The following is a 22852-nucleotide window of genomic DNA, read 5'->3' as shown; positions in this document are numbered from 1 at the left end:
AATGATTGGATTCTAAAACTGTCAAACTAAATATTTATTATTATACTAATATAATATTTTCAGGAACAGCTCATTTAATTTCTAGTAACAATATAAATCTTTGATGTAAACTCTTGCCAAGGTTTTAATGGCGCACTGCTTAGTAAATTTTTATAATGTGTTAACATAACGAATTAATTTGTTATGTTAACACATTATAAACATGATGTATATATACTGTTACCGTATATAGGCTACAGAAGGCTATTGGAGACAGACATGCATAGATTTTTTAGTTTTGACTGTATATTCAGGTTTCAGCTCAGCACACAGGCCTATGCTATGGTTCTCGTGTCGAGAACTGGTTGTTGCAGTTCTTGAATCACTAGTACAGAACCGAGAACTGTTTCTTTCGGACACGTTCGATACTGAGAACCGATGAGCTGGAGATACTGCGCATGCGTGATAACACCGTCTCTGAACAGAACTTTCTTTCGGCCGGCTGATCCTACATGAGCACGCAGTACGTTAATTTGAAGTATTTTTATCTGCCGGGATGATAGAATTGACGTCATTACGTGATGACATATAAGAACTGGTGAACCGTTTTTTTGAACCGGTTCATTAAAACGAACTGTCCGAAATAGCCGGTTTGCGGAAAAGAACCAAACTTCCCATCACTAGACAACGATAACACCTTGCAGCCACAACAACTTCTGCTCACGGACATAATCTCAGCAGAGCCCTGCCCACAGAGCTCACCACAGACAGACTGTGAGAAATCAGAACTGCTCCAAGATTCAGCACCCAAGGACGACTTTCTGGAAAACAACGAGGGAAACCAGGACAGCATACTACAGCCTCCAATAACACCAGAGCAACAGCCCCTCTCACCAGACACGTTCTCACTCTCTCCAGAATCTCCACTTCTGTGCTTCTCAGAGAAAATGGAAAAACGGGTGTATGCTGGAACTAAACTATTGCACTCTTTTGCTGCAAGCCCCCAGCAGGCCCCACAACCACCAAAGCCTGCGGGCACAGCTCGCCCTCCTCCTACTCCCCCTGATATAGATCTTCGGCCTCTGCCACGGCGCCAGGGCTCACACCCTCCTCCATCTGCTCGAGGTGAACCAAAAACAACTGATACCAACTCTAAATGATATGAGTCGGGTATCCGCTTTGATATCAGTAACTTTCTTAAATGTTTACAAAACAAGCGGGAACCCAGTGTGCCTGAATCCTTCTCTATAGCGGTTCAAATACATGATAGAAAATCTAAGGCCTTTAACAGCCATACAGCAAACCCATCTAATCTGGTGTGTATTTCACGCCAAACTAAGATTGCTGTGGGGACAAAAAGAAAGACTATAAAGTTAGCACTTTTAAACATCCGCTCACTTAAAAATAAATCACTTCTAGTCAGCGACTTACTAACCACATACAACTTGGACTTTATGTTTCTAAATGAAACTTGGCTAGAAGACAGCTGCAGTGCAACGGTCCTAAACGAAACATCCCCTCCTTACTTTACTTATATGAGTTTCTGCAGAGCGGGTAAGAGAGGTGCTCTTTTTAAAGATGTTTATGAATGTAAGCAAATATCATTTGGGATTTACCCCTCTTTCGAATATCTGGGTATTGTGTTAAAAGGTGCTCCACGTATTTTACTTATTATTGTTTACAGACCTCCAAAATACTCTCCAGCCTTTGCTGATGATTTTACAGAACTGCTATCAACAATTGCCTCTGAGTTTGACTGTTTTGCCATTGCTGGAGATTTTAACATTCATATAGATAATGCAGAAAACAATATGGCAAAAGAAATCAAAACTGTTTTAAAAACTTTTGATCTGACTCAGCATGTACATGGTCCCACACACAATCGTGGACACACTCTAGATTTACTTATCAGTACGGGTTTAAACATCTCAATGATTGTCATTAAGGATGTAGCACTGTCTGACCATTTCTGTATTTTCTTTGATATATTAATCTCTCCTGCAGTTGAAGCTAGAGCTGATGCTAGTCAAGAAGAGATGCTTAAATGAGAACACTGGTGTGCTATTTATGAAGGCTATATCTTTAAAACCAAGCATATCTGCTGACTCTGTTGATTTTCTCCTTGATTCTTTTAACTCAAAAGTTAAGAATGTAATTGATGATATTGCTCCTGTGAAAGTCAGGAAGAATAGTGGCAGACAAAAAGCACCTTGGAGAAACTCAACAGCTGTGCAAAATATGAAAAGACAATGCAGAAAAGCAGAGCGCATGTGGCGGAAGACAAAACTTGTAGTCCATTATAACATCTACAAAGACAGCATCCATGCTTTTAATAGGGAACTAGGCAAAGCCAGACAGACTTTCTTCTCAAATATTATAAACAGCAATATAAACAACACACGCACTCTTTTTGCTACGGTAGAGAGACTGACAACCCCCCCGAGCCAGATTCCCATAGAAATGCTCTCAGACAGCAAGTGCAGTGAGTTTGCTTCTTTCTTTTCTGAGAAAATTAATAATATCAGAAAGATGATCAGCACATACTTGAGTTGCTCTAAAGTCAGACAGATCAGACCACAATCTGTAGTTACTATGTCTGTTTTTGAAGAAATCAATGGCACAATTTTGGTAGAAACCGTACAGCACCTTAAAACATCCACCTGCGCACTTGACACACTTCCCACATCTTTTTTCAAAAGTGTGTTAAACTGTTTAGAAGCAGATCTCCTAGAAGTAGTAAATGCCTCACTTCGCTCTGGGAGTTTTCCGAACTCCCTGAAAACTGCAGTTGTCAAGCCCCTCCTGAAAAAGAACAATCTGGATAAGACCATCTTGAGCAATTATAGACCGATCTCAAATCTTCCTTTCATAGGCAAGATCATTGAAAAAGTTGTCTTCAATCAGCTGAACAAATTCTTAAGCTCAAATGGATACTTTGACAATTTTCAATCTGGTTTCCGATCGCATCACAGCACAGAGACAGCGCTCATAAAGATAATAAATGATATTCGCTTAAATACTGATACAGGCAAATTATCCGTGTTGGTACTACTCGACCTCAGTGCTGCATTTGACACTGTTGATCATGACATACTTCTTGACAAGCTGGAAAACTGGGTGGGGCTTTCTGGGATAGTCTTAAAATGGTTCAGGTCATACTTAGAAGGGAGAGGTTATTATGTGAGTATAGGGGACCATAAGTCTGAGTGGACATCCATGACTTGCGGAGTCCCTCAGGGCTCGATTCTTGCGCCACTCCTATTCAACCTGTATATGCTCCCAATGAGCCAAATAATGAAAAAGAACCAAATCGCTTACCACAGCTACGCAGACGACACACGGCTCTACTTAGCCCTATCGCCAAACGACTATAGCCCCATTGACTCCCCTGTGCCAATGCATTGATGAAGTAAACAGTTGGATGTGTCAAAACTTTCTGCAGTTAAACAAAGACAAAATTGAAGTTATTGCGTTTGGAAACAAAGATTAAGTGGCCTTCGACACAGTAAACCATGAACTACTGATAGATAAATTAACACATTTCTCTATTAGTATAAGTACAATTAATTGGATTAAATCTTCTCTCAGTGCAAGGCAGCAGAGTGTATCTGTAAATAATGTATCATCTCTCTTACGAGCATGCATTATGGGTGTGCCGCAGGGCTCTATATTAGGGCCCTTGTTGTCTTCACTTTATATTAATGATTTTCCGTGTGTGTGTATCAATGCTAAAATGATAATGCATGCTGATGACAAAATGGTGTATATTCATGGTAACACTGTTAAGGATGTTGCTCAAAAGTTAACTGAGGAAATGGAAAAGATTTCAGGAAATTAAAAAGGTAGACCAAATTAAATGTTTAGGAGTCATTCTAAACCCAAAACCAAATTTCAAAAAACATATTAAAAAGATTACCAACACGTTAAATTCATATAGCACATTTTAGATATATTAGAAACTCTTTGACCACAGGTGCATCTAATTTACATCTAAATGTGATGATAATTTCACACTTTCGATTCTGCATGACGAGTTGGTCACAAGCATGTAAAACAGCATTAAGGCCCCTGGAATCTTTGTATAAAACTTCTCTAACGTTTATGACAAGAAATCTCGGTTATTTCATTATTGTCATATTCTTGGAAAAACATAGGATATTAGGTTTGAAAACAATCATATATTCAAATATCTGTCTCTTGTTTAAGATCATAAATAGTACTGCAACCCCTCTGTTAAAAAAAAGTTGATCTCACTGAGCTCAGAAATGACATCTCGAGCCACTAGGTCGACTGTTCGGGGCGAGTGCACGATTTCTCGGTGTAAAACAGTTTTCGGCAGCTTAGCTTTCTCATGTGTGGCCATCAAACAGTGGAACAAGTTGCCAACAGAACTGACCACATGTGTAAATCAACACTTTTCCACATCGGGCCAAAAAATGGCTTCTTTTAAAACAAACATGTTCCCAAAATGTTTTGTAATTGATGTGTATGTGTGAGTGTATTTGTAAATGAATGCCACATATATATATATATATATATATATATATATATAGTTTTTGGGATAAATGGATTATTAATACGTATATCTGTTGACATCAGCCTGCCCAGAGTCTACAGGTGGAAATCAGCACAAGTGCTACAACCTGGTAAAATGCAGCTCTCCTTTTTAAGGTTAATGTATATTTTGCATTGTCCCTGCTCAAAAATAAATAAATTAAAGAAAATGAAAGACAGTTCAATTCTTTCCAATAATAGAATATAGTAAGAAAGAAAGAAAAGTACTCTGTTACACTGCGATGGTTTGGGGAAAATGAAACTTCAGACAGGTACAAACAGGCAGAGAAACTACTCCCAAAGAGTGACTGAACTGAAGGAACTAAATACAGACATTAATTAACCAAACCAGGTGATACAGATGAAGGTGATTAACAAAACACAGGTGACGAAGATGAACTAATGAAGGTAACAGAAAAGTGGCGGGAAAACCAAGGACATGTGACTAAGAATAACAGAAGATCAAAACCAAACCGAATCAAAACGTGACAGATTGTTTATTCCTTATGAATTTCTAATAGTTTCTTTAGCAAGGGGTTTTAAACTTTTAATGGCAATGAGACCTAAACAACACCCTTGTGAGATTCTTTATTTAGCCTTAAAATATAATAAAATATAGGCCTAATGTAACCTAAACAATACCTTTGTGAGATGCTTTATTTAGGGTTATAATATCATAAAATATAGGCCTAATGTAACCTAAACAACACCCTTGTGAGATTCTTTATTTAGCCTTATAATATAATAAAATATGCCCATCAACAGTTATTTCCACCACTTTAATCAAACCACTCTTCTTTAAAACATTACGATGTGATTTTCTCGTTGCCTCTCGTATTGAGCTATTTTGTCTGCACACAGAACTCACTGCCAAACACACATGCTCACTTCTTTTATGGCATTGGGTATGTGAACACACAACAAAAAATTGAGGTCATGATCCGAGCAGGCTAAGTGGTCATAAAAAATAGTCACACTCGTGGTCTTTGGTCAAAAATGACCCCCATAAGAAATTGTAAAAAATGAAAAAAAAAATGTGAATTTTTGTTTTTTTTGTCAAATTTTTTAATAAGAAATAATTTTTGAGATTGTTTTAACTATATATACAAATCCACCAACAACAACAACAAAAAAACGTGTTCATAAACATCTGGGGAATTCACATGCCTCTCCATAGAGAGCTGTACATGCCATCTAGTGGTTACACCATGATTCTACGCTTTTTATTTATACTGTAACCAGATGGTGCTAATTTTCTTCAAAAAATTTTTTTTTTTTTCTGAAGGCCTAGACTCTGTATTAAACTAAAATACTGTGTTAATATTTTTTTGAAAAAAATAATATATATATAGAAAAATATATATATTTTTCCATGGCAAAAATAAACCATAAATATTGCATAAATATTAATAAATTCAATTAAATTGTCTCAAAATACTAAATTAAAAAGAATAAATATTATAGACCAAAAATAAATTGCATTGGTTTTACTGGGATGGAAAAAGTTTCATTTTTAGGTGTTCGGACACTTTTGACCGGGAAGATAACAAGTGTGACTCCGAAACGAAGAGCACCTGAGGGTTAAACTACAATCAAATGCATTTCCACACGTTTCGTGTCGGTCCTCTGCGTGGCATTTTATTATTTTTTGCACGGGCGCAGCTTAGAGCGAACATCACCCACGTCCCCACATGAGGAAGGAAGACAACGACAAATAAAATAATGCAACAGTTGAATATGACAATATGCAATATCAAGCAAGAAACATATTCAGGCAGGATACATTGTATCACTAAAATTATTCAAAATGAGGACATAACTGGGAACTTTCTAAGCTGTTTAAGGTGTTTTTAAAATGTGCAGTAAGTGGGACATTCCCTAATGTTTGTTGGGATGCTTTTCCAAAAATGACCTCCTCTGACGGACAGAAGAGTTTGTCCAAAGGTAGTTTTTCTATATCACCTCTGAATGAAGCTCTGGTACAACAACCTTTGTCAGACCTTTGTTTAATCTGTGTAGAAAGTGCAGGTGGAGTCAGTCCATGCAAAACTTTAGAAATTAAACAGTTATTTTTAAAATTAATAAAGTTTTCACAATTTTACTGAAGCCCTGAACCGCAACATAAAAAAATAAAAATCTAGCATTGTCAGATTAATGTGGAAACGTTTCAAGAATAAAGTCAAAACATTACGATAATACAGTCTTCCATAGAAGTGTGTGCATTCATAACAGTGCGCATCTGTTTGTGTAAGTAAATGCACTTGTCAAGTCGAACTGCCATGGATTAACACAAAATATAACTTTTTACTTTTATCTGGGCTTTCAACTAAATTTTACACACATGCTAGTGTTTCTGAGGTGTTTTCGTGCTCGTCTAGTCAACACTATCTGGGTGGAGAACACAACAGTAACCGTAACTCTTCAACGTAAATACGTTCTGGATACATTTTAAGTGCATCATTCTGTATCCAATCATTTGGCCGGATCCAGTGATTTACTAAGATTTAATAACCACTAATGGTTGAGGAGAGATTCTCTGATATGATTGTAAAGCGCTTTGAGTGTAGGCCTAGTAGACATATGAAAGCGCTGTATAAATGCCTCATTCATTCATTAAATCATTCATTCATCCATTCATTCATAAAGCTGGATTTCTCCATCCAGTCTGATTAGTGTTTTCCGTGTTGGTTTTTCTATAGGCAAAAGTCTATTCCGGCACAGTATATTTTACAACATCCTATAATGGTAGCCTAATGCTGGTAGATTGGCACCTGTTGAATTTCCTTTGATGAAATAAAACACACACACACAGTGTGAAACTCGCTATTGGCCATTATGAATGCCTGTTTGTGTGGAAATGTGAGACAATGGCAAGTGCACAAACGCGCAGCATCAACGTTAGACTGTATTCTCGTCTCTCCAAATATTTCGACTTTAATCTCGAAATTGTTTGACTTTTTTTTTTTTTACAGATTTTTATATATATATATATATATATATATATATATATATATATATATATATTTATTTTTTTTTTTTTCAGATTTTTCTTTTTTGGCTGCGGTTCAAGGCTTCCGTAAATTTTTTTTTTTAGCATTTTTCATTACAAATTTTATTATGAATTAGAAGAAAATACAACTGTACAAAACTATTTACAATCATCATAAAGATGAAAAAACTTAAACAAGTAAAGAATAAATTATTATATAACTAATAAAAAAACTCTGTGTGGTAAAAAAACAAATATGGTATAAAAAAAAGCACTATTTGTAATGGCCTATTGGTCCAGCCATTCAAAGGCCAGGCCCTCTCCTTGGAAAGAATGTCTCCTGACTCCATAATCATATTTGATTTGAGTCCCCACACGAATGTCCCTTATAGCCTTCAACAGGATGATATCCTGGTCCTGCCCATGTGCCTTGAGTTTACAGTGGAAACGCTTAATGTTAGGGTTCCTCCGGGAATGGTTGATCAGTCTTCCTAAGGTTTATTTTGTGAGGGTGGCATGAGCAAGGGGAGGTCTGTGCATCAATGCAGCTCTTTTCCTCCAGATTTAAAAAAGAAAACGTATCCAGGCTCATTGTGCTGGCTCTCCACATTGGCCATTCCTTCTGCAGCTGTGACTACCACTTAGGTAAAGTTGGTTTTATATTCGCACATTCGCGGACTTCCGCGTTCAATAACTCGTGAACTAAACGTTGTTGCTAGACACAACACATATCACAGATAACTACAGATAAAACACCACAAGCTACAACTTACATTTCATCAAAACGATCTTTCCTTCGGACAGGACAAAATACATTGATCTCTATGCGCAGGCTGTTAAAAAGGGACCATCTACAAAGTGCAAACCCAAAGGAAAAGTTGTTTTGTGGAGATAAAAAATGTTATTTGTGTAGTAACAATATTCAACTCACGAGATATTGAACCCGGAACTCCGAAAATATGCAAAGCGAATATAAAACACAAAACAAAACAAAAAAATCTACCCAAGTTGCAGACTTGATCATGTTGGACCTTCAGGACCACATAGTTCATGGACAGCACCATGAACATAGTCAAGTAAAAAAAAAAAAAAAAAAACAGGGTGAAAATAGTTTCATGTTTCATATTTGCCGAGTATTCACCTAGATCACGACTGCTTTAGTGCACTTTTGCGTAGGCTATTGTACATAGGCTACAGTACACAAAAAGTGTTAAAACTTAGAGTAATTCACCAAACACATTTTTTTATGTTCCAAATGTTGTAGTATGTACCTACTGACCAGACTGAGGTGGAATTTTGACAGTAGGCTACCTCCCTTACTGTAGGCCTATGTACTGAAGGGTTGGGGTCAGAATCCTGTCTCTTCAATTTAATTATATATCCTTTTATAAATATTTATCCTTTGGAATGATTAATTTATTATTTAAAAAAAACAACAACAACAATCAAGTATTTATTGTAATCATTTCTTTATTCATTTTCTTTTAGGTGCATTCCAGTGTGTGCCCTTGGGTTGTATTCACATGCAAGGCGCCTTTTGATTATAATTGTCTTGGGATTCAGAGAGCAGCGACACAGTAAATTCCCTGGTGTTAAATTAACACCGCTCGGTGTTTATATGAGAACCACCAGCAGGGTGTTAAAAGTAACACTGAGGCAGTGTTAGAGTTAATGAGATAATTAAGTGATTAATTGAGTGATGATTGAGCATTATTGAAGACACCTAAAGCAGAATTACAAGGAGAAAACCTAACTTTCAGGTCACCGTTATGGAGGTGAGTGTTTGCTTTAGTTGGGCTCTTGACCCTTTTATTATTAACTTTACATTTTAATTGGCTGTTGCATCTGAGTTATACCTGCCAGATGAACAAAGAGACAATTTATATGATGGTGTTGGTCATATTATGACATTCATTTGAAATATATGTTTGTGGTTAATTTTGTAGGTCACAACATAACTGAGATTCTACATAAATATCCAGAATGTCAGATATAATATAATGGATTTCTACAAGTTGTTAAAAAAAAAAAACTTCTTATAGGCACACATAAACCTCAAAATTCAGTCAATGCTTCTCAACAATGGTGACGAGCAGAATATTCAATTAAGAAAAGTAAATTACATAGACGACAATTCAGATCATAATTTATTCATACCGCAATGCATGATGGGAGCCATTAATGAGTTGTGATTGGTGGAAACAAGGATTATTAATGTCACCATGGTTGAGATACACAGGCTGACTATTTATGTCTGTGTTTCTAAATAAAGATGAAAGTGATTTGATCAGAATAGTTGTTATCAGTGTTGTATAAACTAGAAGTAGAAAGTAGAAATTCTGCCATGTCTTACTTTCAGCCATGAACGGATTGACAGTTGATTAGGGGTGATTTCTGTCTCCTGACTGAAAAACTGCTAATAAGCAAATCCAGGTGATTGGAACAAAATACTGAGGCGGACTTTTACTTTCTGAACCTGGACTTTACTCTTCTGAAGAGAATAAAAAAAGAGACGACACAGATGAAATCACCTGAAGAGAAGACATTAAATCTGAAGATCTCAGCAGAGGAGGATTAAACAACTCCACAAACAGCATTACCAGCTTCACTTATTACTAACCAGAATGCCTTTATTTCTGTCAGACGTCTACAGAAGTTCTTATTGAGAATTAACAGAGGTTTAACTCAGTTTCATTTGAAGTCACCATAACAGTGATTAGTGTTTCCATTAGCCAGGCTCTTTACTCTTATAATATATTTAATCTCTTCTGTCTGCTGTGACAGTGTGTTTGTCAAACACATTTACAGTAACAAAAGTTCAACGAAATCAGGTGACGAAGATTACCTGGTGATGGTTTTATAATCATCATGGAAAAGCCTGATTCACTCTGGTATTTGAATATAATAATTATTTTGACAAATTATTTTCAAAAAACAAAACCTGTGACTAGGGCTGGGCGATGTATAGCACAATATTGTTATGCGCGTCTAATCAGTGAAGCCGGTTCCTTGATTAGTAGTAAATCACCTTCACCTGCTTTCAAATGGACGATACGCGTGTTAATTAACACTAAAAACTATTAAAGTTAATGAGATAGTTAAGTGATTAATTTAGTGATGATTGAGCATTATTGAAGAACACCTGATGATCACTAGCAGAATCACTGAAGGAGAAAATCACAAATTGTAAGCCACCGTTATGGAGATCAGTGTTTGCTTTAGTTGGGCTCTTGACACTTTTGCTTTCACTTTAAACTTTGTTTGATTGCTGTCATTGATTTATAACAGTCAAATGAACAAAGACAGCTGTGATATGATAGTGTAGGTTGTTTTGGCATTATAATGCTGTGATCTGTAAAATGAAACTTTTCATATAATTTGGTTTAACTTGATAGCAACATTTTAGTGGTTATAAAGCATATGACTGTCAATATTTTTCTAATATTCCAAAATATGTAATATAAATTATTCTGATCAAATTACTTTCAAATGCAATTATTTAGAAACACAGACATCAATACCCAGCCTGTGATTCTCAACCGTGGTGACCACATAATCCTTGCTGCCACCAATCACAACTCATTAATGGCTCCCATCATGCATTGCGGTATGATTAAATTATTATCTGAATTGTCTATGTAAATTACTTTTCCTACTTGAATATTCTGCTCGTCACCGTTGTTGAGAAGCATTGACTGAATCTTGAGGTCTGTGCGTGCCTTTACTAAATATTTTTTTTCTTTTTTTTTTTTTTACAACTTTTAAGAAATCCTTTACATTATAAATTCTGGATATTTATGCAGAATCTCAGTTATGCTGTAACCAACAAAATAAATCACAAATAATAAATTCAAATGACGATTGTCACAATATAACCAAAACTATTAGTTTGTATGTTTTTTTCTTTGTTCATCTGACTGTTTTAACTCAGATACAACAGTCAAACAAAACCTAAAGTTAATGTAAGGCTCAAGAGCCCAACTAAAGACTGATCTCTGATCTCTACACTGATCTCTATAATGGTAACCAATTACGATTTTCTCCTTCAGAGATTCTGATGGTATGGTGACTTCAAATGAAACACAGAGTAAACCTCTGTTAATTCTCAATGAAATCTTCTGTAGAAGTCTGACAGAAATAAAGTCAGTCTGGTTAGTAATAAGTGAAGCTGGTAATGCTGTTTGTGGAGTTGTTTAATCCTCCTCTGCTGAGATCTTCAGGTGATTTCATTTAAGACTGTGTCATCTCCTTTTCTATTCTCTTCAGAAGAGTAAAGTCCAGGTTCAGAAAGTAAAAGTCCGCCTCAGTATTTTGTTCCAATCACCTGGATTTGCTTATTAGCAGTTTTTCAGCCAGGAGACAGAAATCAGCCCTAATCAACTGTCAATCAGTTCATGGCTGGAATAAACACATGGCAGGACTTCTACTTTTTTTCTACTTCTACTTCTACTTTATACAACACTGGTTGTTATTAAATATTTTCGGTTAAAAGAAAAATACGGATATGTTGCACAATCACTAAACTGTTACTAACAAGTTAAGGCAATTCATCTGAAAAGTTAGATTTTTCAGATCACAGCATGATTATGTCAAAACATAACCAACAATGTCAGATCACAGTTTTCCTTGTTCATTTGACTGTTATAAATTAATAAAAAGCAGACAAACAAAGTTAAAGTGAAAGTATAAGTGTCAAGAGCCCAACTAAAGCAAACACTGATCTCCATAACGGTGGCTTACAATTTGTGATTTTGTCCTTCAGTGATTCTGCTTGTTAACATCAGGTGTCTTCAATAATGCTCAATCATCACTCAATTATTCACTTAATTATCTCATTAACTTTAACACTGTATCAGTGTTACTTTTAACACCCTGCTGGTGGTTCCCATATAAACACCGAGCGGTGTTAAATTTAACACCGGGGAATTTACTGTGAGGTTGTGTGTTAAATTTGACACAACGTGTGTTGTCCTTGAGCAAACACACTAGATGTGTTAAAATCTACAAAACGGGTTAAAATCTACACAGCATGTGTTAAAATCTACACAAAATGTGTTGTCCCTGAGCACACACACTACATGTGTTAAAATCTACACAGCATGTGTTAAAATCTACACAAAATGTGTTGTCCCTAAGCACACACACTTTATGTGTTAAAATCTACACAGCATGTGTCATTTTTAACATCTCTTTTTACAGGTTGTGTTATTTACAAAATCATTTTATAAGAGTGCACCAGAGTAAATAAAACTTATTTACACACAATATTTTGTCAGTTGCTACATTTTAATCTAATTCAAAGTGCAAACTTGGTGAAATCACACTCCCTGTGTTAAGAACAATAACACACTGGTTGAGTTAAAAGTAACACAAAATGTGTTGTCCTTAACTAGACACACAGGTGTGTTAAGATATAACACAGGTTGTGTTGTTTTTAACACATCCATTTTAAGAGTGTGGAAAGAGATCATCATGTGTTAACTGTTGTAACGCGACGCGCTGTTTGAACACTGAATAGAGAATGACTGACAGCCGCAGTGGAGGGAAAAGCTTAGGTTAACTTGAATTTAATGACTTAAATATACATTTCTATCTCACATTATACTTTAGTATGGCTTCATAAAGTATACACGATTAACGTAGGTCACCTATTTTGGTTTCAAAACGGCGAATTTGCCGAAAGGTGAATGATTTTCGTGTATGCTGCATATTGATAGCGGTTTCCTGATGCCCGCAAATTAGTTCAAACTCACGGAATCAAGAGCTCGCATGCGAGACAGAAGATAATGTGCTCCAAAACGTCCGTGTTGCGCGCGCGAGACAGGGTAGAGCGGCGAGGGAGAGAGACTGCATGTGCGCCTCATGAAGCGCATGTAAGAAGCGCATGTTCCATGTAAACAATCCCCGTGACGTAATCAGACCAACTAATCGATAATGACATTCGTTGACAACGATTTTCATAATCGATTATAATCGATTTTATCGATTAGTTGTTGCAGCCCTAGTTACACTGCACAACGAGCTCTTACTGTATTTACATGATCGTGTCTGCATTGGTGAAAGCAGAGAGAAACTGCGGTACAATCATGATAATATCCTCCTCGCGATCGACAGACTGTCCTCTGCTGCTCAATGATCATCGCAGCAACACTTTGATGGGAATAGATCTTCAAAAACATCTCACGATTAGTTCATCTCGATAGCTGTGATAGTAAAAACGTATAAGCTGTGGTAAAATTATTCGGGAGAGTTTCACATGTAATACATAGTTATTTCATATGTAAGCGTGTCAGCCAATCACAGCAGAGGCCGGATTACACACAGCAGACACGCCCCTTCAAACAGAGCGTTCAAAGCAGAGGCTAAAATTAGGCTAGGAAAAATGCCTTTTATTTCTAATTATGACTATTTTTGATCTATAAAACATACTAACATTGCAGGAAATATTATAAAATAATTAAAAAAAACATTCTGGGGCACCTTTAACATTTAAACAAACAATAAGCATCAAATGTTAAAGAAAAGCAGACTTCAGTTTGTCACCAGCGCAGAGAAAGCCTGTAGCTTCAATAGGATCAAATCAATGTACTTTCATTCACTGATAGTTCTGGTTATTATGAAGTGATGATTGACTGGGCGACACTAAAACAAGCCAGTGATTATAACAGTTTCTCTGATCTAATAACCAGTAATAACACTACTCACTGATACTTCTGACTGGTTTAGTGAAGTGATGATGGTTCTGTCACGTGGTTTGCGTGAGATGTGAAACCTCTGATCCAATAACCTGAATCACAGAGGACATGAGTAAAATGGAAGATTGCAACACTTTATACATTATTAAATATATATTATCTCACATGACTCTGTGCTCTGGCAATAAGATTAATATTTTGTTCTGATGTATTGACTCAATTGCTCCATGAACTGATTCATTGATTCACTGATTCTCAGCGCCACTCTGGCGACTCCTGCTGGTCAGAACTTTTACTTACTGATTAATTAATTAATGATGAATTAAGCCATTAGTGGTGACACCTGATGTTAATAAGAAGAATCATTGTATGAAATAGAAACAACAAGAACAGAAAAAAGGAGAAACTCAAGAACTACTGACTTCGATCCTTTACACATTATTGTACATTATTGTGGGGTGGGGGTGAGGTGGGGGTGGGGGGATAGGCTATATTTGCACTAAAGCCACCTTTAATGCTTGTCTTTATACCAAAAACACGTCCGTCACAGAACAGCTACAGTGGTGTAAATCGTAGAGCCTGTAGTTTGTGAAAGAGCTTTTGATGCGCTCGGACCCGAGTTTGAATCCGCCTTTTGCCGAACATGAGATGTAAAATGTATAAACTAACATGAAGGTCTCTAGTGTTATATTTTGCCAATGAACTAAAAAACGAAACCATGATATGGCTTTTTGATTAATAATGTCGTCTAAGTTTAAATGTTAGACATCTTTCCATACCAAAAGTGGACGTTTCAGTAAAATGACGTGGCATCTGTGTGAGTGACACTCAGCGAGAGAGATTGGCACGCTCGACGTTGCAAACGCTTTACTCCACCCTTGTGCAATTTAAAAAGCGTCAATATGACTTAAATTATAGACTTATACACTACATTTACACGGTTATCTTGGGAACATATTCTTACTGTTGTCTCTATGCTACGAGCTGGCATCTTGCTGACAAGCCACAACATCTGGTTTTGAGTTTGCCATATCGTGTGGTTCTGTGTGATTTGGACAACTTCAAGTTCCGCCCACTTCCTGTTACGCCCCTCTCTTGCAGTCCGCAGACAGACCCATCTCGGTTGTTGCAGTTCTTGAATCACCAGTACAGAACCAAGAACTGTTTCTTTCGGCCAACTGATACAACTCACACATGAGCACGCAGCACGAGTGAACCGAGGACTTAAATGAGCGGCTGAATTCGTTGAAATGTAAGTTTATTTAATAACAAATAAAATGATGAAGACCATTTATGCCCTTTATATCTTTAAGAAATGTAAAACATCCACGTTTGCACATCGCCTGTAGGCTACAGTGTTCGTTTGCAAAATGTGAAAGTAAGAAACTTATGACGATGAGTAATATTATTTTACTGAAGTTATGATTACAAATGCCTCTAATATGTGTTGCTGCACCTCAGAGTATCTGGAGTCCTTCTTACAGAAAGAAAAAGGATTACACAATCACCAAAAAGTAAATTTTAAACATTGTGAAACCAACCAAACAGAGAATAATGTAGATGGAAATTTGCCATCACTAAACATTTAGGGAAAAAAAACTGTAAAAAGACATCATTTTGATACATTTTCAAGTGAAAGACCACATGTAAATTTCCTTGTTATTAATTGACTGGTGTCCCAGAAGTGCAACATTTCACTGAAATGCAACTCCAATTCAAGACAAAGCTTTTGTGGCACACCTACACGACTATATTCTGGAATGAGCTTTAGAACAATTTAATGGTAACAGCTTACTCATCAGTGTGACATTGGAGATGATAACAACACAAGAACTCAGTCATGGAAACTAGGAACAATACTTTATGCAACAGTGTTATGTCAATATAATGACATTAATACAAAGTTAGTTTAGAAGTTTCACTCACATACTGGTGGAGTCAGTCACCTTGCAGCAATGCTGTAATGCAAACCATTTTAAGTCAACATCTATATGTCCAGTTATTTATTTAGAAAGAAATATACGTCTTGCAACTTACAAGCATTGTTCACCCAGAATCAGTGGTGGAAAGAGTACTGACAAATTGTACTTAAGTAAAAGTATTGCTACTTAAGTAAAAATGTACTTGGAGTACAAGTAGAAGTACTGAAATATAATATGACTCAAGTAAGAGTAAATAAGTAGTTTGCTTAAAAACTACAAGTAACTGCGTTACAAAGTACTTTAGTATTTTTCTATTTTTTACCCAAAATAGGGAGATGATAGTGAAATGGAGCGCTAAACAACTCTCATGTCATCTGTTTCATTCATACTGAAGGCCCAGTACTGATGCATAGAAGTATTAAACTTACACATTTCAGGAAATGCCTTATATGGATATAATAACTTGCAAATAGTGATGTTTTGACTGATGAAACATGAAGACAAACACATAATAGCTATAATATATCTGAGTTTATCAAACTGTCAGGTATTTTCAAAAGAATGATGTATGACTTTAAAGGGATAGTTCACCCAAAAATTTAAATTAGCCCACGATTTACTCTCCCTCAAGTCATCTTAGAAGATATGACTTTCTGCTTTCAGTCGAATACAATCATTATTATATTAAAAAATGGCCTGGCTCTTCCAAACTTTATAATGGCAGTGAATGACTGGAGAAAATTTGAAGCCCAAAAAAAGTGCATCCATCAATGATAAAAGTGCTCCACATAAAAGGCGTTTCTCAATGTCAAGGAAGGATCCTCGGAAGCCGTTATTTCAAGGATGCTACGTCATCGACATCCGTCGAAGGACTGTTCCAATGTCGAGGATCCTTAGAATTTCAACCAAGGACTGAGTCCTTCGTTCGAAAAATATCACATACACAGGAAAGGATGCATATGTGTACACTTCGCGCTCTTAATCACCCACAATCCTATGCGCGCCTTGTTCAAATAATTTAGAAAAAAATGGCGGACGTTAGCGGAGTAGGAGGAATAACGGGGCAATATGCTTTCAAGTGTAAGTATATTTACATTTCCATACATTTGTTATAACCGTGGTACATATACGTAAAGTTTAACTTTTAAATGCCAGTTCAAATTACTACCGAATTGATATTATAAATGACTTTACTGACGGTTAACTGAAAAAAATTGTTAGCTTGGTTGGCGCCTCCGGCAGGCATTTATTTTATACAGGGCCGGCGCTCCGCACACGCACATCACGCACTGCGCGTAGGGCACCAAGTGCTTGGGGGGGCACCAAAAAATCTGGGTCGTGAAAAATCATCACAATAGGCTACTAGTATAAATAACAAATAAAATATGTCTAAAGCATGTTAATATACAAAAGCAATACAAAAGTAATATGCCTAGGCTAGACCAAATTGGAGAAAAAGGTGAATCTCCTGTGCCAGTCTCCCTCTGGTGCCCCCCCTTCCCCACCTTGCAGTGGTCTGTTCCTCAATCAGTGTCAAATTTGGCAGACACCTGATCGACATCAGACATGGCCTCGAAAAGGCACAAAGAGTCGGGGGCGGAAAAAGGGGAAAAGAAGAGACAGCGGGATAATACTCGCTTGCAGTTAAGACAATGTTTTAAATAAAAGTGTTAGTTTTGTAGGCGCCCTTGCTTCGTGTATGCATGTCCAGGGGGGCGTCGCTAGTAGTTGTGCAAATGATCCAGGGCTTTGCTCAGCATGTAGAATCTTTTATTTTAACGGGGGTCCGGGGGTTTCTCCGGGAAATTTTTCAACTTGGGCTGTTTAAGATGCAGTTAGTTTGTTTGAGAAGAAAAGGAAGATCGCTTAGATACGTTTTTTCGTTGTTGTTCTATGCGGATAATGCGGTCAAAGGCCCAAGGGCGACATCTGTTGGTGAAACTGCAATTAGAATTATTATTAGATTAGATTATTAGGGCTGGGAAAAGCTTAATCACATCCAAAATAAAAGTTTCTACATGATCTGTGAGTGTACTGTATATAATTATTTTGTAATATACACACATATGCACATATATATTTAAGAAATATTTGCATGTATATACTGTATATATTTATAGATAATTTATATTATATATAAATTTAAATATTTTATATATAAATAACAAATATTTCTTAAATACATACATGCAAATGTGCATTTATATATATATACACAGTACACACACATAGGCCTATATCTTTAATGTAGACACAAACATTATTTTGGATGCGATTAATCACGATTAATCTTTTCCCAGCCCTACAAATTATGTACAGAATTATTATATTGTGCCTCATCAGACCTCTTTTAAAGGTAGAATAGAGTTTTGAGTTTTAAATGTTCCAGTGACACATAGGCCTATATTATATAAAAGACTAATGTGTGCAATATTTTTGTATGATGGTTAATGATTCAGTAGAATCCATGAATATTTTGTCTTGTATTTCTGAATGCAGGGTCAATGCTAAAATACATGGGTATGGGTGGTTGGGGGGTGGGGTGGGGTGGGGGGTATGGGGGCACCACCAAGCATTTGTGCTTAGGGCACCCAAATGGCTAGTGCCGGCCCTGATTTTATAAATAACTAGTAAAGTTGTACAAAGTAATTTAACGTTATTATACCGTTCACAGCGTTATTCATAGATTTCTCGTCTTTTTTAACAGGGACCAAGGAACAAACGGAGGCGTTTATTCGTCTCCGTATTGAAAACAAGCAGCTGTTTACTGGGGGGAGAGACACCGCGGCGAACGGATATCGGTGAGAAGGTAATTAATTAATGTTCATAAGTGATAGCTGTGTAATCTTCTTTTTTATCCCCCCTAGCCCCCCCCCCCACCCCCCGTCATTCATATAGGCTTATTTTGGAGAAGATGGGGCTCGAAGGGAGGGTTTCCCACGCCCAGGCTAAAAAGAAGTGGGACAATTTAAAAACGAAGTACAAGGTGGGAGACAAGTATGGAAACAATTGTCTATGCACATTTTAATGTAACTTGTGATTTTTTTTTTTTTTTAAGTAATCCTTGAATGTTAACCTGACAGACTTTGGCCTGCTTCCAGTAAGTATAGATGCAGTGCAGTGGTGTACAATATTACTAATAGTTACACTACCGTTCAAAAGTTTAGAATCAGTAAGAATATTATTTTTATTGTTTAGAGGAAAGAAATCAATACTTATATTTATCAAATAATAATTAATTTGATCGAAAGTGACAGTAAAGACATTTATAATGTTACAAAAAATTCTATTTCAAACAAAATGCTGTTATTTTTAACTTCCTAGTAATCAAAGTGTCCTGAAAAAAACTATAACTGACAGACCAACAATTCTTTTCAACATTGATTATAATAATAAATGTTTCTTGAGCATCAAATTCTCATATTGTACAGATTTGTTAAAGATTATGTGACACTGAAGACTGGAGTAATGATGATGAAAATTCAGCTTTGATCACAGGAATGAATTACACTTCACTATATATTAATGGAGAACAGCTGATTTACACTGAAATAATATTTAATACTATAACAGGTTTTTGTTGTATTTTTTATCAAATAAGCGCAGCCATGGATAGCAGAGAGAATTCTTTTAAAAGCATTTAAAATAATACTGACACCAAATTTTTGAATGGTAGTGTACATCATCACAACTTTTTGATCTTTACTGTTTAGGAATGTAAGTGTCCTGCCACAGGTCAGGGGACAGAGGATGGCAAGGCGACGGCAGCAAATTGGCCCTGGTTTGCCCTCATGGACGAGGTATTAGGGCAGACTGCAGCAGTCTCGCCCCCTTGCCTTATTGCCTCGATCCAAGTGGAAAAACCAGGGCCAAGCACTGCACAAGAGGTAGATGAAGGGAGAGACGAGGATGAGGATGAGGAGAGAGTGAGAGACAGCAGCAAAGAGAGAGCAGGGCACAAACAAAAGAAAAGAAGGGAGCGAGAGGATCCATTCCTACAACTTCTACAGGAGGATATTAAATACCAGAGGGAGGCAGATGAGAGGAGGGAAGCAGAGGCCAGACAGAGGTCTAACCGCTTTTTTTTGCTGTTGGAGAAGTTGGTGGAAAAATAAAGTCAAATAAATTGAAATGATTTTTGTCTTTGCCCCTTAATTATTTAATTAAGTTAATCTTAGTATATCTATTTTCTGAAAACCTTGTTCTTTAGACTGCAATGGAAAAACAAAAAAACTTGGTAACAAATAACTAGCATGTGAAGCCTAAAACTATGTATTTAACAATATTTTCACCCTTATTTATGTTTTGTGATTAGGTATTCTAAGCTCAACAAAAAAAAAAAAAACATTAATTTCATCTGTTACATACATTTTTATTAACATTTCTATATCGAGAACAATATACACAAAGCAGCAAATTCATTTGAACAACATGTTCATATCTACAACTATATACAACAATTTAAACATTTACATCTATATACAAAAGTAATCATGATCAAGAGGTGCCTCGTGGAGAGAAGACACCTCGTTGGTCAACGCAGCCCGCCAAGCAGCTCCACTCCGGCTCTCCCCTCCATCAAGCTCCACGGGTGGCAGGTTGTCGTCCTCCTCCTCCACAACCTCTTCCAGCACATCCCCGACACCAACACAAATGTTGTGCAGGATCACACATGCCGTTACCACCTGTGCACAAGACAGAGCAAAAGGATACAAGATTGTCGAGATGGAAAAAAAACCATGAACATAGAAGATAGTGTGACTAGTGCTTAACACAAGCATTAACTGTTATTTTGAGTAGGACTTGATTAAGAAATTCACTAAAGAAATATTGCAATGACTTATTATTACCTTAGGGACAAACAGTGTATGTACTTCAAGTGCTTCTAAAAAGATGCACCTGAAGCGGGTTTTCATCATTCCAAATGCACGCTCAATGATTGTGCGACCTTTGGAATGATGGTAGTTAAACCTTTGCTCTGCCATGCCTCTCACTGGCCTCTTATATGGTGTGATAAGAGCCAGGGGTTCCTGTAGACATGGGTAGCCACCATCAGCTAGGAGAAAATACCCAGGTGGAGGGTAAGTCCCCCTAGTGTAGATGGGGCTGTTCTTGAGAATACGTGCATCATGCACACTTCCTGGGTAACCCACAAAGATGTCAATAAAGCGACCCTGATGGTCACAGACTGCCTGGAGCACCACTGAAGGGAAGAGCTTTCGGTTGTTGTAATCATGACCATCAGGGCCGCCGGGACATTTTATCCGTATGTGGCAGCCGTCCACTGCCCCTGCTGCCTTGCCGAATGCTTGGTGATTAGCCAAGCGAGCAAAGCCATCACCAACCATTTGGAGCTCCTCCTGTGTGCGGGGGAAGTGCACAAACTGGGGGAGCACAGCTACCAACTCATCCACCATCCTGTGGACAACTCTGTGCACGGTTGGAAGAGGCATGCTAAAGACCCTGGAGACAACTCTGTAGGCTGAACCTGTTGCCAGCCAGAACAGGAACACGAGTGTCTCCAGGGTCGGGCCCCATCCATGCTGCCTGTCAGTCTTCAGGGCCACCATCAGCTGCTGCATGGCCTCTCTGCTCAGCCTGAAGTCTGGTCGAGTGTCCTCCCCTGCATAGTACCGCTGCAGTACTGGCACAGTGGCATTTATGGAACAGTAGTGCCGAGCCTGTACAACATGAAGAAGAGAGGAAGGTTTAAGTATGATTTCTTTTTTGCCATTTATTTAATGTTGGTTAAACTATTAAATATATTGGCTCAAGTGATTTGCAGAGGGGGGATGTAAAGCTGCTTCCTTTAACTTGTGATTCACCTTGTAATTTTTACTTCATATAGCTTTTTTGTTGGTCACACATTTTACCACTGCATATGTTTTAACAGCTAGAATGATGCTGTTCACTTAAGTTAATATAATCGTTTTTAAATCAATAAACTCCATTTGACACATTGATTTAAAAAAAGGGTTTATTGATTTAAATCAATACATTTGATTTATTGGTACACATGATCCATTATTATAATTAAATAATAAGTGTATTTAAACAGTGCATGTCAATTTGACCCATATTTTACCATTGAGTGTGTTTTAACAGCTAGACTGTTGCTATGGGCACAGTTCTGGCAATATAAAAGTTTTTAAATCAATATTTTGTCAAATTATTGATTTATTTGGTAGGTAGCCATGTAATAGGTGGATAATGTAATAGCGAGGTGGTTGTTAGAGCGAATACAACCCCTTCAGGCTGAAGACTCGCGGCGGGATTGTTTTCGCTATAACAACCGCCTCGCCATACATTATTACTTACTTAATTACTTTATTTATTTCTATGAGGGTTGACAAGAAAAAATAAGCACTGTCAAGTGTATTTAAACATTGCGGGTCAATTTGGACCCATACAGTGTTGTATAAACTAGAAGTAGAAAGTAGAAATTCTGCCATGTCTTACTTTCAGCCATGAACGGATTGACAGTTGATTAGGGGTGATTTCTGTCTCCTGACTGAAAAACTGCTAATAAGCAAATCCAGGTGATTGGAACAAAATACTGAGGCGGACTTTTACTTTCTGAACCTGGACTTTACTCTTCTGAAGAGAATAAAAAAAGAGACGACACAGATGAAATCACCTGAAGAGAAGACATTAAATCTGAAGATCTCAGCAGAGGAGGATTAAACAACTCCACAAACAGCATTACCAGCTTC

General features: G+C 37.1%; 1 protein-coding gene across 1 annotated transcript; it reads left to right on the top strand.

The window, feature by feature from the left end:
• The first annotated feature begins 16954 nt into the window (after positions 1 to 16954).
• LOC148997585 (uncharacterized) lies at positions 16955 to 20254 on the top strand. Its single transcript, XM_089119035.1, has 4 exons — positions 16955 to 17219; positions 18847 to 18940; positions 19038 to 19125; positions 19853 to 20254. The coding sequence occupies exons 1-4, from the start codon at positions 17168 to 17170 to the stop codon at positions 20252 to 20254; spliced, it is 636 nt and encodes a 211-aa protein (XP_088975161.1). The 5' UTR covers positions 16955 to 17167.
• Positions 20255 to 22852: the final 2598 nt, after the last annotated feature.

Source organism: Pimephales promelas, chromosome 2 (assembly GCF_988280905.1).
Source record: "Pimephales promelas chromosome 2, fPimPro1.hap1.1, whole genome shotgun sequence".
In the NCBI taxonomy this organism is placed as follows: domain Eukaryota; kingdom Metazoa; phylum Chordata; class Actinopteri; order Cypriniformes; family Leuciscidae; genus Pimephales; species Pimephales promelas.
This window is presented reverse-complemented; position numbering and strand designations above follow the sequence as displayed.

What these genes read in the sequence shown, in the direction of transcription:
- LOC148997585 (XM_089119035.1), top strand. Translation starts at nt 17,168, where the DNA reads ATGGCGGACGTTAGCGGAGTAGGAGGAATAACGGGGCAATATGCTTTC. An exon ending in GGGGCAATATGCTTTCAAGT is followed by an intron (nt 17,220 to 18,846) that starts GTAAGTATATTT and finishes CTTTTTTAACAG; the next exon opens with GGACCAAGGAACAAACGGAG. An exon ending in ATTTAAAAACGAAGTACAAG is followed by an intron (nt 19,126 to 19,852) that starts GTGGGAGACAAG and finishes TTTACTGTTTAG; the next exon opens with GAATGTAAGTGTCCTGCCAC.